Source organism: Leiobunum rupestre, chromosome 10 (assembly GCF_980474605.1).
Source record: "Leiobunum rupestre chromosome 10, qqLeiRupe1.1.hap1, whole genome shotgun sequence".
Taxonomy (NCBI): Eukaryota; Metazoa; Arthropoda; class Arachnida; order Opiliones; family Sclerosomatidae; genus Leiobunum; species Leiobunum rupestre.
The window spans coordinates 46,048,001-46,064,205 of record NC_143393.1 but is presented as its reverse complement, the minus strand read 5'-3'; the positions used below and the strand labels follow the sequence as shown (position 1 = coordinate 46,064,205).

Sequence of the window (16,205 nt, the reverse complement as noted above, 5' to 3'; positions counted from 1 at the left end):
CGATACGTCACCCGTGACGCAGCAGCAACATTAAAACAAGAAGGCCAATGCTACTATATAAAAAGGCCTATTGTCCTTTTTTAGTACGTTTCGGATTTTAAATTGCGAAAATACGTTTCCAAATATTTTACACTTATTTAGTACGTTTTCGATTTATCTATAGATATTGAAATAATTTTAATAGCATGTTCTTAAAAATAAATTGGAATATTTTCACAGTCCATTCTACATTTCCTGACAGTAAAAAACTGTAAAATGTAAATTTTTAGTGTGATGTATGCTTGGTGACTTGGTATCGACGGATTATTCATTCTTTTAACCTTTGATTTATTGTTAACGCTGCGGTTTTTTTTAAATTCAAATTTCGCGCCATTTTTAATAATGATAAAAGTTTAACCATAGATTTGGCTAAAAATCTTTCAACATAGTCACTATCCACCTAATCATCAAGCGACTTTTAAAGCCTTTAATTCAGGTGGCCGGGTTACAATGCGTAGGAGGGTGGTGGCAAGCCCTGCATGCCACGCGAGCCAACAGCTCCCTACACTAACTATTACCGCTAACCTCAACAAGTTTTTATGTAAGGGGAAACCGAAGAGCTCGAGGAAATCCCCTTTAAACAGTGGGGAAAGAACTTGCAAACTCAACGCAGAAGGAGTTGTTCCGAATTCTCCACCAGTGCCACAAACTGGGATCGAACCCTACTCCACTTGCGGCGAGGCGAAAGTGCTAACCACTCCCACACATGGCTGTCACCCGCACCGACTTCGATAGGCACTGAGCTCATTTCTACCGTTTTTCAAGTCGACGATAATTAATTCAATTAATAATAAACCATTCTATAAAATACTACTTCTGTGATTATTTACTTTTGTGTATAGAGAGACAGAAGGCTTGGCCCGATTTTTCATGATCCAGGGAGGCTCAAAAAAGAAATTATCCGGAAAACCTGCCAACCTAGTTATCTGAATAAATAGTGGATTTAAGATCAAAATCCTACTCATTGAGTCATTTAACGGTTATAATTTTATACAAACAGTTATAAACAGTTACCCAACTATATCTCATTGATTTTGTCAATAGTTCAGTTATGGACTTACTATATTTGGAAATATACTATCTTCACGTAGGCTACCTTAGCTATATTTTGAAAATTGACTTTATGGGTGATGCACTGACGTTTCCGAATATTACCAATCAATTAGGAATGAGCAGACTTTTGATAACCACAGAATAATTAAGATTCCATGGTACCTGGAAAAGTCAGGGAAGTTGAATATGGGTATAAAAATCATTGAATTTAATTTCGGTTGCAAATAGGAAACTTTTACCAAAATATAAGTTAAAAAATAAAAAATCTTGGCACAAAATAAGATAGGGAAAACCAAGAAAATTCAGGGAATTTGGTTGTGAAAAAACTGTGGCAACCCTGTTGCCAAGTCCTTCTGAAGTAGCGCTATGTGGTCTTTGTGAAAGTGTTTGGCCTGTCTAGCTAGGAATTCATATAAAGGTCTATTGGCGTTTTAATTAAACGTGTTCAAAGCTAGAGCTAAATTTGTAGTTGGACGAGCATTAGCAATCCTTTACTTCAGGGTTATACCGGTTAGTGAATTTAGATGGCGCCACTTGCTCCATGAGGAATGATGATTTACGTCTACCAGAGATATTTGTTTGTCTGCGCATGCTCAAATATCAACCAATCGGGTGTTCCCTCCCTAGATGGCGTCCCGTTTTGAAGGAGCAGCTACGGCCCAATAGATTGTTGGCAAGTGGGAAAATATCGCCGGGAGTAGTGGCGTACTCCTGTAATCCCAAGCGTCTGGGAGGCAGAGTTTGTGGATGGCCTGTGAGGACGACCACCAATCCTCCACCCCTGTCCCCACGTATCCCCCCGTTGGCATGGCCGTTACTTTTATCTCGCCCTGATTAATCAGTTATTGTGTGCTGGTGTCTAAGGCCTTGGGTCGATACCGATTTGTGTATCTCAAAAAAAGTGGGAAAATATCATCTATCTATATTATAAAAACCACTTCATCGTCGTCGTCGTTCGAGACTAGAAAAACACAACTAGTTGAGAGAGAATAGGCGAAACTATAAAGTAAATTTGGTATTAACCAACTTGTTAAAATGGGAAAACAAAATCACGTGACTACCTTTTCACAGCCAACTTCGATTCGGTAACTCGTGTTCATAGTTGGCCGTGCGACGTTAAAGAAAAACATTATTACTTCCAAATACTGCAGACAGCTAATTAACTTCCACTTTTCTATTACAGTGTTTTAAATAATAATAATTAATAGATAATCGATCAAAATTTAAACCACCATTAGCAAATTAAAATGAATAATAGTTCGTATTTCTTAGGATAGATGACGCTGCAGTTCTCCACAAAGTCACGTGACCTACCCTCTTTTCAGCCCCTCTGGACTTTATAGTTTCGCCTATTAACCATCTACCTCGAGAAAAATATAATTTATCAAGAATGTATCGAAACAATAGAAAACAATCAAAAAGATACTCCCCGTTTCCATGACGCCCTGCTTTGCCATTTTTTTTGGGCGGAGCATAATTGAACAATATGTTCGTATTTATAAACAGTCAACAGTATTGTATTGGAAATTCATATTGTATTTTAATTATTTATCTATATTTTTATGTAATTGTTAAGTATAAGAATAAAATCTTTATAATAATTGTTATTTAAAGGGAATATAACCCCAGGTTTTAGGTGTGGAACACCAAACTTCGACCATTTACCGCTCCCTCCTATGACTTCAGATATATTTGGTGCTGTTTAGTGACTTCCCGCCTAAATTGCTTACATAAAAAAGTATAAAAAACCTAAAAAACGACTTGAGGTTATATTCCCTTCAAATTGAAGTTTATCATTGAAATTATTTAATAACTATAAATATATTATGTAATACTTCAAATTAAAAAATAAAGACCTTTGTAGTCCGATTTCAGACAACAGAGGGCGCCACGCATTGTTTAGTAGACGTGGCCAAAAAAATAAGTAGTACATCACTCGACTTCACCCCAATTCTACGTTGCTTCAATATGTTAAATTTTTTTATGGTTACTTTTCTCGTAGACGGCATCTTATACGCTTCTGGTGAAAGGTATTTTTTACGCGCTGCCAAGTCAACCCAATTTTCGAGAAGGAATCCAGGCGTACGGAACAAAACGGCAAAACGTGGTCATTTAATTTGCCATCAACTCTTTCTCCCTGCGCTGTTGCGAATTGACCATTCCCGATTACAGAGCCTTGATCTAATCGAAAGATCTACGAAAAACAGAGGATGCCCAGTAAATACAACTCGAAAATACGTCCGTTTGACCGCGTGCCCGCCTTATCGGAAACTAGGCACGTACGCCTGAATGAAAACCAAGAGCCTACCTAGAGGCTGGGCACACTGCGCTCAATTTCAAGCGCTCCTCCGTGTTTTCTTTCCGATTGAGCGTTACATTTTTGGGTGGTGAAAGTCAAAAACTTAGACTAGGTTTGGGCACGATTAGCTCATTTTTGAGCGTTTCTGAGTGTTTGTTCAGATTGAGCGGTATATTTTTGGGTGGTGAACACCAAAACCCTAGGTAAAGGATGGGCACCATTAGCTCGTTTTTGAGACTTTCTGAGCGATTGTTGTCGGATTGAGAGGTACATTTTCGGGTGATGAACACCAAAACCCTAGGTAAAGGCTGGGCACGATTAGCTCGTTTCTGAGCGTTTGTTCAGATTCAGCGCTATATTTTTGTGTCCGGCTTTGTAATATCTAAGTTGTATATATGTTTTTAATTGTTTTAATAAATTTCAATTAAAATTCATGTGCCTCATGAGTCCTCCGTAATTTAATTAAACCTTATTACTGTAAGACCATGACAAAAATCCGTGCCTTTATACCAAAACCCTAGGTAAAGGCTGGGCACGATTAGCTCATTTTTGAGCAATTCTGAGCGTTTGATGTCAGCTTACGCAGTACATTTTCGCTGGTAAAACAATACTACTGACCTCTTTTATGAGCATTAATCGAAAATTTCCTTTTTACGAAGAACGTAAACTACAATAATATTGTAATTTGATTAGTTGAACTGAGCTTGGCAGAGCGTGAAGGAGCAAGTGAGTGGATGAGTCTGCTCAGCGAGCTATCATTAATAATGATAATAGGTTTCCATAAATTCGCTACGACTGCCCAATTTGTTCTTGAGATAGTGCAGTCAAGCTATAGGGATGAATTGAATTCATTACCTCTCTTTAGTGGCAGAACTTGTGAAGCATTGTAGAAGTGGGGGGAAAAAACAGTTAACAAGAAGGCCACGTTATTTTATAGAAATGCCTATTTCTTTATGTTATTTATTTTCAAAATAAATGTAACCCGAGACTACTAAAGGGGTCGGCATCAATAAAAACCATCCGCGAAACTTCATTCACAGGTCTGTAGATGGCGTTAGTTGTCTGTTTACATTGATCTCACCACAAATAGATTTTGCACTCAAGCTCCATAAGAAAATTCTACCTGGTAATAGAAATATTACATACCAATCAAACTTTTATTTTTAAGTTTCATAATTGTGTTTAATAATTGTTCTTTATTAAATTAAAGTATTTATAGAAATAATTAGGATAAAATAAAATAATATATATGTTCAGATTTTAAAAGCGCAAATTTCTTAATTCCTAAAACTGACGCGAAATTTATTTAAATCGTTTTATTTTAAAGTTTTAAAATAATTCAAAACAATTTTTTTCTCATATCAAATAAAGTCACTTCTGATTACTTGAATATTTTTACTCGTTAAAAATTCAGGCGACCTGAAACTTAAATAGAAAGATTCCAATTTCAAATTTGACCGTGAAGTGGTCAAATTAAAACTTCGCGAGGACGAGTAAGCGGAAATGATGTAAGGTATTCTTGCTCTTATTGTACTACCGGTTTTATATTTTATTCTTCTTAGCCTGCAACTGAGTATAGAAACAACTGTTTTTACGAATAACGATGGTCAACTGTATTACTTTAATATTGACATATTTTTATTAAAATATTTTTACGAGCCCTTTAAATTTTGTAGTCCATTTTTGTGTCACTGTTCTCTCATAGGTTTAAGGGGGTTTCCTCTTGTTTTTAGTTTCCAGTTTCCATAAAAATAAGTCGAAAACATGTTGGTCTCGTCTGTGTACCGTGAAAGCTTTACAGAAGGCTTTAAAAATTTAAACATAGTTTCTGAACAAGGGGAGAAGGTTGAAATTTGATTTCAATCGGTGCATTTTCAGTGAAGCTGTTTGTAAACGGTAATAAACGGTAAGTGTAGCAATTCTGCCGTAAGATTCAATTGTATGCCTCCCACTGAACTTGCTCGAAGATTCAACTACATCATAGTTATTTAATAAATAATATGAAATTCTTACCTCTAAATGCTGGGCATCGTTGTAAATATTTGAAAGTTATTTGTGAATCAGTGAATGCCAATTCTCGAGAGTGCCCTTGGACTTGGTTCGGTTGGGAGCTGAGCTTTTTATTTCGTGAAACTGCCAAACGCCAATTCTAAAAAGCACGCTTAACCTTGAGTCGCTCGCTAGCTGAGCCTTTTATTTTGTGAAACTGCCCAACGCTGGTTCTAGAAAGCTCCTTCAGTCTCGATTCTTTTGGAAGTTGAGCTTTTATTTGTGTGAAAATGCCCAATTCCAATTCAAGAGAGCGCCCTTATCTTCGAGTTGCTTACGAGCTGACCTTTTTTTGAAAATGCTCAACAACGACAATTCTAAAGAGCGTCCTTATCCTCAAGTCGCTCGCGAGCTGAGCTTTTAATTTTGTGAAAATGCCCAACGCCAATTTTAGAGAGCGCCTATTTTTTCGAGGTGCTCACTAGCCGAACATTTTTTTAATGCTCAACGCCAATTCTAAAGAGCGTCCTTATCTTTAAGTCGCTCGCGAGCTGAGCTTTTATCGTGTGAAAATACCCAACGCTGGTTCTATAGTGCACCCTTAGACTCTAGTCGCTCATGATCTGAGTTTTAATTTTGAGAAGATGCCCAGCGTGGAAATAATGGGTCTCCCCCCCCCCCGGGCCAACAAAAGTCGAAATTGTTTGCCGGTTGGTTATCTCTTTCTTCTGGTTCGATGGTTGCAAGGTAGAGCGGCGAGATTAAAGATCAATTACTACGAAAAAACAACGGCGCAGAGAGCATCGTATTGATTCTGTTGCTCAATGCATTATTATCCGTTCGCGTTTTCGGGTCTTTGCGTTTTCGATGCGCTCCGCCTACTTCGTGTTGAAGCTCTCCTTTTGATGTTCGCCTTCGGAGCTCAGCGAAACAGACGACTGTTAAAAGGAAAAGTAATTTCGTACGAAGTCGAGGAGTTAGTTTGCAATGCTTGAGGGCGATCGACAGCGTTTGATGTTTAGTTGTTGCTTCCCGACAACTGTGGTCGTAATGCTTACGTACTGCCAAAAGTATATAACGAGAGAAGTATCCAGGCCACAAAAATGGAACGTGAGCCGGTAGTCGGACATTCACACGTATTCGATTTCAAAATCCAATAGGCCTTTCTATAAAATAAGCTACGCTTGCTGCATATGTAGCTCATTCGTCACGAAATACGTAGAAGTTCAGTTCAGTTTATGCTTAAAAATATCAGCTAGGCTAATACCCAAGGCACCACCTAAAGCTTGTTTTCCACTGGCGCGCGCAACGACGCGTTTCTCAGCTTTGAAACCTTCAAACGTTTTTACGCGCGTAAAGAAAATAACATTATGATGCGCACTAGTGGAAAACAAGCTTTAGGCCCAAGTCACCTAGCGACTTAAAATGCCTTTAAACAGGTGGCCGGGTTACAATGCGTAGGAGGGTGGTGGCAAGCCCTGCATGCCACGCGATCGAGTCAACAGCTCACTACACCAACTATTACCGTTAACCTCGACACTTCGCGTCCTCCAATTTTCGCCCGATATTTACAGCGTCAAGAGCAAAACAGCGGAAGAGAGCGCGAACCGTTCGCCTCCTAAAGAAGGGGGATAAAAATAGGGGGGGGGGTTGCTGCATGTTTGTGGATTACTATCGCGGATTTTCTCCACTTGGGGGTGTTTTGTAGCGGACACTCTGAAATCGGAGTTATAACGTTGGCATTGCAGTCCAGGTGTAAATGGTCTTAGCTTATACTCACAAGTTGTCAGTGATAATGTTCCGACAATTTTGAGCGTTTCTCCTGCAATCCACCTCAGTATGATCCTTCGCTTTAAAGCAAGTGTCGGCTCGACGTGAAGTATCTCTTTTTTTAGACAGATGTCGCTACCGTCGAAATAAAAACAAGATAGTTAAGCTATATTTTGACCCAAAAGGCGGGTACTTAAAGGTACCCCTCGCGTTGATTGGCTCGTTTGTAAATTGATCAATAACATAAATTACAGTAATTTTAAACAATATATTTTATATGGGATTGGGATTTATAATTTAGGTTAAAGTCGACTAAATAGAGTATAAGAGATCTAAATATAATACTATACAATGGCTTACTGACGACGGTACCATTTGGATATTTTAAATTTTAGTTTCCTTTGCCATAAATAGATGGCACCACGCTCTCCAGTAAAGTTGCTTTTTTCGAAGAATCGGATAGATTCATGGCCATCTCTAATAACGGGGGCCATTTCATAATACAGGTGGCAATGATAGAGCCGACAGTTGCTTTAATATCAATCAAATCAACCCGGTATATCATTGGCTCTCTGGGTGGGGTGGCGGAGTGGTTAGCACTTTCGCCTCGCAGCAAGAGGAGCCGGGTTCGATCCCAGCTTGTGGCACTGGGTGAAAACTCGGAACAACTCCTTCTGCGTAGAGTTTGCAAGTTCTCTCCTCACTGGTTTAAGGGGTTTTACCCCGAGATCTTCGGTTTCCCCTTCCATAAAAACGTGTTAAGGTTAACGGTAATAGTTAGTGTAGGAAGCTGTTGGCTCGAACACGTGGCATGCAGGGCTTGCCACCACCCTCCTACGCATTATAACCCGGCCACCTGAATTAATGGCTTCAAAAGTCGCTTGATGACTTAGGCCTAAGGTGGTGTCTTGGGTATTAGCCTAGCTGATTATTATTATTATTAACCTTATGTTTTCCAACGAAATTGAAACATGTGTGATTGTCATTCTACTTAAATATAAATATATTCTCGAGAACTAGCTATACGAATCTCGCATATCAAGCCTAGTGAATATTTTGCATCCAGCTGATTGAGCATATGGAACCGGAGATATGATGTTGGTTTCTGCTAACCTTGTCAGTTCTCCATCCACTTTGTCCTTGTAGGCATAGGGAACTGTTGTCGCTTTAAAGAATCCTGGTTCGACTCCTGCTTTTTGATGTAGATGCACTTTTACACCTTTTAGACACCATCTGGGTTCCGATTCGAAGACGTTTTGGCGCTTGGCCAGGACAGTCTGCAACGAATATTCAGAATTGGAAATACTAAGTACGTTATTTGCTTCAGAGTTAATTTCTTAAAGAGTTGGTAGAGATGACGAAATCCAAGATCTGCCGCAGAGTGTTGGACCCTTTCCTTCGTACACAATAATGGAGAGTATGTTTTCGATCTGATGACCCGAAAAAGACTCTAGTTGAATGCCAGACGTGTTAGCGGTGTCCATTTTGATCATACCTTCAGCCTTATGTCGTGATATAAGCGTGAAGGCCGATCGCGTATCGACCTCCATCTCAGTGTACACACCATTAACTGTACATTTGATCCTGTATGGTTCAAATGATGACTGGTCCTTTCTTGATATCGGTACATATCGGCAGTGTCGGACTGGCCATAGAGTGAACCTGCCCGATGGCAGGTGGGCCCCTTAGACCGTTCATGAAGTGAGCCCCTCAAACATGATAGTGTTATAGTTGTTAAAGCTGGGGCCCTTTGTCTTCTGGCAGCCCAAAATAGCAGACCCAGTCCGCTACTGCATATCGGTTATAATTTTTCTTGGTAGCGCTTACATTGAATACGTCATATTCAGAAAAATGGCCCTCTTGCTCGGAAATGTGATTCGCTTGTCCACCTTCCTTCTTCAGTGCTTTACTTCTGCACGCTTCTGATATGAATGACAAACTGATTATTTGTATGGACACTTGGCTGTCACATGCCCCTGTCCTTTGCCGCGAGTACAACCTCTTTTACGTACGCAGGACTGGGTTCACTTTATTTTAAGTAAGAATTTTTAGTGCTTACATGGGGTAGTAGATGGCGTAAGAACTCCCATAGCTTCGCGCTCTATGGAATAGTTAGGATGAAATAAATATTATCCCATCCAAATATCTTGCGTTATTTGCAATCTGTATAATTTTTATCACAGCGTGAGTGTGTACAACTGCAACGACGGTAAAATAGAATAGGCTTCCCAGCCTCGGAAGTGGGGGTTGAGAACCTCAAGGCAGCCAGCCTTACCGACTTCAATATGCACTGATCTTATTTCTATTGTTTTCTACGTTTATGGTAAAGAGCTAGTTTCAATAACCGCCATCTATCTATTTCAAAAATAACTATTACGGGTCTTTTCACAACGAGGGAAAGCCTAAGCTGACGTCCTAGGTCACCGAGGTCACGCTGAGGTATGAAGTCAACGTACATGCTTCTGCCATAATTGAAACTGGCTTATTAATCATTTTTTTTAATTTAACGAGATCGAAGTTAAAGCTGAAATTCTAGTTAAACGAGCATTTTAATAATAATAATAATAATCAGCTAGGCTAATACCCAAGGCACCACCCTAGGCCTAAGTCATCGAGCGACTTTTAAAGCCTTTAATTCAGGTGGCCGGGTTACAATGTCTTTATTTCAGAAATATAACGATCAGGGATCGTGATTTACATCCAACGGGGGCGCATTCGGGAAAAAATGTTGCTCCTCTCTTGAAAACGTTTCTTTTTCTCTTTCTCCTCCTGCGCAGTCGCGAGTGACGTCTCTGGAGTTCGTGTTTTCGGAAGACTGAATTAGAGGGGGCATATAGTTTACTTTCATTTGTCTGTCGTTCCTTTTTAAATATTCTCAAACGATACGTTGAAGTAAAAGTCGCCCAATTTTAAATTAGATAAACCAGCAATTTTCAATTTCAGTTTAATTTAATTTAATTTTATATCCTTTCATTTTTCATTATTTTTTGTAATCTATTATATTACATTGTATTATAATATATTATAGTATATTTAATATAATATATTATATTGTATTATAATATATTATATTATATTTAATATAATTATAGAACGACGAGCCGCGGTTCGAAACGTCTCTATAGGCTTCGTGCGTAGTTTAAATTTTGGTCATAAGTATCGCCGCCTACCGACCGAGGTTTAATTTGAATATAGGAAAGCTGTCTGCTGAAAGCTCAACCGAAAAACCTAGAAATTCAAAAGTTGTCTGCTTTTTCTTTACATATATTTCCTAAGCTCGAAGCTTATAATACGAAAAAACAAAATTTCAATTTATATTTTTAAACCTTTTCACGGGTAATTCTTCGTAAAAATAATATTATTTTATTTCTAATTCCACCATGACCTAAAACTAACATGGATCGATATGATTTTATAATATATTATATTTCATAATATTATATGTTAAAATCTATTATATTTCATAATATTATATGTTAAAATCTATTATATTTCATAATATTATATGCTAAAATCTATTATATTTCATAATATTATATGTTAAAATCTATTATATTTCATAATATTATATGTTAAAATCTATTATATTTCATAATATTATATGTTAAAATCTATTATATTTCATAATATTATATGTTAAAATCTATTATTTCATAATATTATATGTTAAAATCTATTATATTTCATAATATTATATGTTAAAATCTATTATATTTCATAATATTATATGTTAAAATCTATTATATTTCATAATATTATATGTTAAAATCTATTATATTTCATAATATTATATGTTAAAATCTATTATATTTCATAATATTATATGTTAAAATCTATTATATTTCATAATATTATATGTTAAAATCTATTATATTTCATAATATTATATGTTAAAATCTATTATTTCATAATATTATATGTTAAAATCTATTATTTCATAATATTATATGTTAAAATCTATTATATTTCATAATATTATATGTTAAAATCTATTATATTTCATAATATTATATGTTAAAATCTATTATATTTCATAATATTATATGTTAAAATCTATTATATTTCATAATATTATATGTTAAAATCTATTATATTTCATAATATTATATGTTAAAATCTATTATATTTCATAATATTATATGTTAAAATCTATTATATTTCATAATATTATATGTTAAAATCTATTATATTTCATAATATTATGTTAAAATCTATTATATTTCATAATATTATATGTTAAAATCTATTATATTTCATAATATTATATGTTAAACTCTATTATATTTCATAATATTATATGTTAAAATCTATTATATTTCTTAATATTATATGTTAAAATCTATTATATTTCATAATATTATATGTTAAAATCTATTATATTTCATAATATTATATGTTAAAATCTATTATATTTCATAATATTATATGTTAAAATCTATTATATTTCATAATATTATGTTAAAATCTATTATATTTCATAATATTATATGTTAAAATCTATTATATTTCTTAATATTATATGTTAAAATCTATTATATTTCTTAATATTATATGTTAAAATCTATTATATTTCTTAATATTATATGTTAAAATCTATTATATTTCATAATATTATATGTTAAAATCTATTATATTTCATATTAATATATGTTAAAATCTATTATATTTCATATTAATATATGTTAAAATCTATTATATTTCATATTAATATATTTTAGAATCTTTTATATTTCAAATTAATATATTTTATAATCTATTATATTTCATAATACTGTATTTCATAATATTATATTTCATAATACTGTATTTCATAATATTATATTTCATAATACTGTATTTAATAATATTATATTCCATTGTATTATAATTTCAATATTATGTTACTTATGTTAAAAATAAATAAAACTACGGCGACGTCACTCGTGTTTTCTAGGAACCTTGATTTACGTCTACCATGTATATTTGTTTAACGGCGACAGGCAAAAACGGTGTCTGCGCATGCTCAGATATCAACCAACCAGGTGTTCACTCCCTAGATAACGTAGCGACGGTTCAAAATTCCACCCACATTTATTTAACCGTCCATTAGATACATTTAGAATCGAATAATGAAATAAAAATTCTGTAAACATAAAACTAAGACCATAGTTCTGTAATTATCTGTTATATATATTTCCGAAAGTTTCTTTTGTTTCTACTAGATGGCGACAATTTAATGATATTCGCGGAAAGGCAATAAATACACACATAATAATCAACTTCTAAGTTAATTTTAAAGGGTAACTTCCATTATCGCCGGGAGTAGTGGCTCACTCCTGTAATCCCAGGCGTCCGGGAGGCAGAGTTTGTGGATGGCCGTGTGAGGAGGACCACCAATCCCCCAACGGGTGGTCGGAATACTTCCGCCACGGGTGTCCCCACCCTTGTCTCCACGTCCGTTACACATATCTCGCCCTGATTAATCAGATGGTGTCTTCGCCGGGCTCGCGGTCTTCTCAGACTCAAATCAGCCCTTTCTTCTTTTAATAAAAACAAAAAAACTTCCATTATCTGATCAGCAGGCGGCATTGGCCGGTTGTTTTAAGCGGCGTTATTTTTAAATAAGAGAAGTTAGAGAACTAACATAGTAACTACGATCTCGCAACTTACGGACTTTGCACTTAAGCTATCGAATAAAACTTAATGTGTTAATTTAATTTACGAGGTTCTTGCTTACATATTATTCGAAGACAGTTCTAGCAGGCTCTCTTATAATAATAATAATAATAATAATAATAATAATAATCAGCTAAGCTAATAGCCAAGGAACCACACACGCCTAAATCAACTACATGTAATGACTTGTGAATTCAAATACCGGGTTACAATGCGTAGGAGGGTGGTGGCGAGCCCTTCACGCCACTCGAGCCAATAGCGCCCACACTTACTATTACCGTTAACCTTGGCGTGGAAAGGGGAAACTGAAGAACTCGGGAAAAACCCTTCTAACCAGCAGGGAGAAACTTACAAACTCAACGCGAAAGAAGTGTTTCCAAATCTTCACTCAGTGCTGCAAGCTGCTAGCCAAGAGTGATAACCAGTTCGCCACCCCACCTGTTAGGCTTACTTAAGGTTTAAAATTTCTATGTATTTCAACAAAAACTACCGCAGATTCCCCACTTATGTAATAATAATCCGCTTATACCCTTGGCACCACCTTAGGCCCAAGCCATCGAGCGACTTTTAATGCCTTTAAGCAGGTGGCCGGGTTACAAAGTAAATTTAATCTATTTTTGTCTTTCCCCGTCTGTTAGCCACGGAAGTGCGGTATCCTCGTTTCAAAGGGACGTCGTACCTAACCCTTCCAATCCTCAGGGACGCGCACAAGTCTATGCAGATCACGCTGGAGTTCAGGCCCGAAATCCAGGATGGCATTCTTCTCTACAGCGGAGAAAAACTCGACCTTCTGGGAGACTTCATTGCTGTCACTCTCAACAGAGGATTCGCTGAATTTAGGTAATTGACTCGTAATTTAAAGAGTTGCATTTGAAGCGTTTCCATTCCCGCCTCTCCCCGTTCATTACATTTCCATTCTCATCCTAATTCCCGTTCCACCCGTTCCCGCAATTCCCGTTCCACCCATTCCCGCAATTCCCGTTCCACCCATTCCCGCAATTCCCGCTCCACTCGTTCCCGCAATTCCCGTTACACTCGTTCTTGCAATTCCCGTTACACCCGTTCCCGAAAATTCCCATTTCACCCGTTCCCGCCATTTCTATTCCAGTCTCAAACATTGCGACTAGTTTGAAAATCCATCGCCGGTCATTCCCGAGCTGAAAATGACCTTTTCCATCCATATAATATTAGAAAAATCTGATTCCGCGGTATTTAAAGCTTACATTGGTAAATGGTCACCAACGTATCGTTGCTGCTCGGCTGTCCCACGACAAAACCTAGTAAACACCATATTTTATATTGGAAATTTTTTATTTGTTTTTAGACTTTTTTTGCAGCTTTGATATATTACCGTAAGGTGTACATTTTGCATATGTACTTAAATTTACTACGAGACCGAAATTTACAAAATTGGCGAATACGAGGTTTTTCTTTGAAATCCGGATAGCCGAGCTCTCTAGTTTAATTTCAACTAACTGACTCAAAGCTAGGAGCAACAAACACAGCACCCCACACAAGGAGAACGCAACCCGTCAAAAGTCGTGCATATTCTTGCGTACATTTTTCATTGGTTAGACACTTTAGGGCCTGCTGCCGTCGGAAGGGGGAAATACGGCAATTGTCATCCCCCTTTCCGTAAAACATTCAGCGTAAAGGCTCGTCCAATGAAATTTGTACACAACACTGCCTTAGCGTGTTTAAAGGCTAGCTGCGTTCTCCTTGTGTTTGTTGCTCCTAGCACAAAGAATTCATTTATTTCGAGACGATTCTTAGCATTACTCCCAAACCACCTCACTCTTTAGCAGTAGCACCTTCGCCCCTAAGAACATCGGATCAGCTCGGTTTCACATTGGTTCCCTACCCTCGCCGTCTTCGGACACGATTGATTCTAGCTGAAAACTATTCGTGAGTTCTGAACCGTTAAGAGAACGGCCTAGGACTGAGCTGTAACGTCACGCAAAAGTTCTGGATAGTTCAGAACTTTTGTACAAATAGTTGTGATTCGTACGATTTGACGTACGCAGCCCGATGTGCAGACGAATTTTAGAGATTTCAACCTTGAGTTCCGACCAGTATTTGCTCTTGAGCAGGTACCATTTAGAACGGTTCCGAACGGTTCAACAAGAGGTTCTTGTCTGCGAATAGTTTGCATTTGGGTAGTTCTAGAATTTTTTTTGCCGAATAGTGCGCATGGGGACTGGTTGAACGGTTCAGAACTCACGAATAGTTTTCAGCTAATACGTCACTGTTTGTCTGCGGTGCAGGTTCGATTGCGGAATGGGCGAAGGCATCGTCCGGAGTGACCAGCCCGTCGTGTTACATTCCTGGAACTATCTGACCGTGTATCGAGACCGATGGGACGCCTGGATGCAACTGAACAATGGCAAACAGACGCAAGGCAGATCCAAGGTCAGTTAATTCGCTAAAGCCAGGTTCACACTTACCCCTAAAATCGCTTGGTTGACCCGTATCCTGGAAGGGAAAACTGTATTATTCCAATACGGGCTCCCTGTCGCACTTACGCTCACGTAGCTTGAGCTAAATCTTTAACCTAAGCCTGTAGCGCCATCTTACGGCAGGCAGTGTTACTAGATTAACATATATGGGTGTACGTATAATTTTGTCTGCTAGACGTTCGTAATAAGAAGTAGTAACGGTTTTTTCTTTGGTTTTAGTAGCAAAATATTGTAATATCTAATTAAACAATATATATTTACCATTATTTGTCTCTTGTTTCATTGTAAAAACTATAATAACACGTGGCGTGCCAATAGCTAGCAGACGAAAATATTTCCTAAAGTTGAAACTATTTCCGCTAGTAGTCTATATTGTGTTAAGTTCAATGGTTTAGCGTTGCCAAGCCTACCTACCCAGTCTACCCTATAATTTCCTCTCCGTAATTTCCATCATCCTAGGTTTTCAAAACCAGCGTGAGAAATCGCTTCGTGTTGGTTCGGGAAGCAACTCGTCCAAGTCGGTTCGCTTAGAATCGCTTTCAAAACAACCAGGCGACGAAGTAAAATTAATCATTTTTTAAAAAATAATGGGAATAAAGTTCTAAATAGTGTCAAATAATATTACTGTATATATAGTAAACATGATTAACTAATTGTTTTGGGATACATTTTAGTATTTTCAAAATTCTGTTCATAATTTGAAATGACGTTAAGCTTTAGCTATAAGCGAGCCGGGGTGAAGCGATTTCGCGCGTGTGAACCAAGAATTATCGTCGACGGTCAAAACTGGCATGCAAACCGACCTAAACTGGGTTTTAACCTCTAGTGTGACCCTGGTTCGTTATTACCGGAAAAGGGGTAGGGACCAAATACGATATGTGACGTCAACTGGTCACCGAGGGCGGTCCGGCCCCAAAGATAAACATTCATTACTTAAATTAGAA

General features: G+C 37.1%; 1 protein-coding gene across 3 annotated transcripts in view; it reads left to right on the top strand.

Annotated features, from left to right (window-relative positions):
• LOC149926042 (pikachurin-like) overlaps window positions 1-16,205 on the top strand; it is a 139,833-nt gene that overhangs the window by 104,616 nt on the left and 19,012 nt on the right. For all 3 annotated transcript variants that reach the window (XM_090160735.1, XM_090160734.1, XM_090160736.1), the window contains 2 exons: window positions 13,444-13,645; window positions 15,070-15,214. In XM_090160735.1, the coding sequence (XP_090016861.1) occupies window positions 13,444-13,645; window positions 15,070-15,214 (347 nt within the window). The remainder of the gene's footprint in view (window positions 1-13,443; window positions 13,646-15,069; window positions 15,215-16,205) is intronic.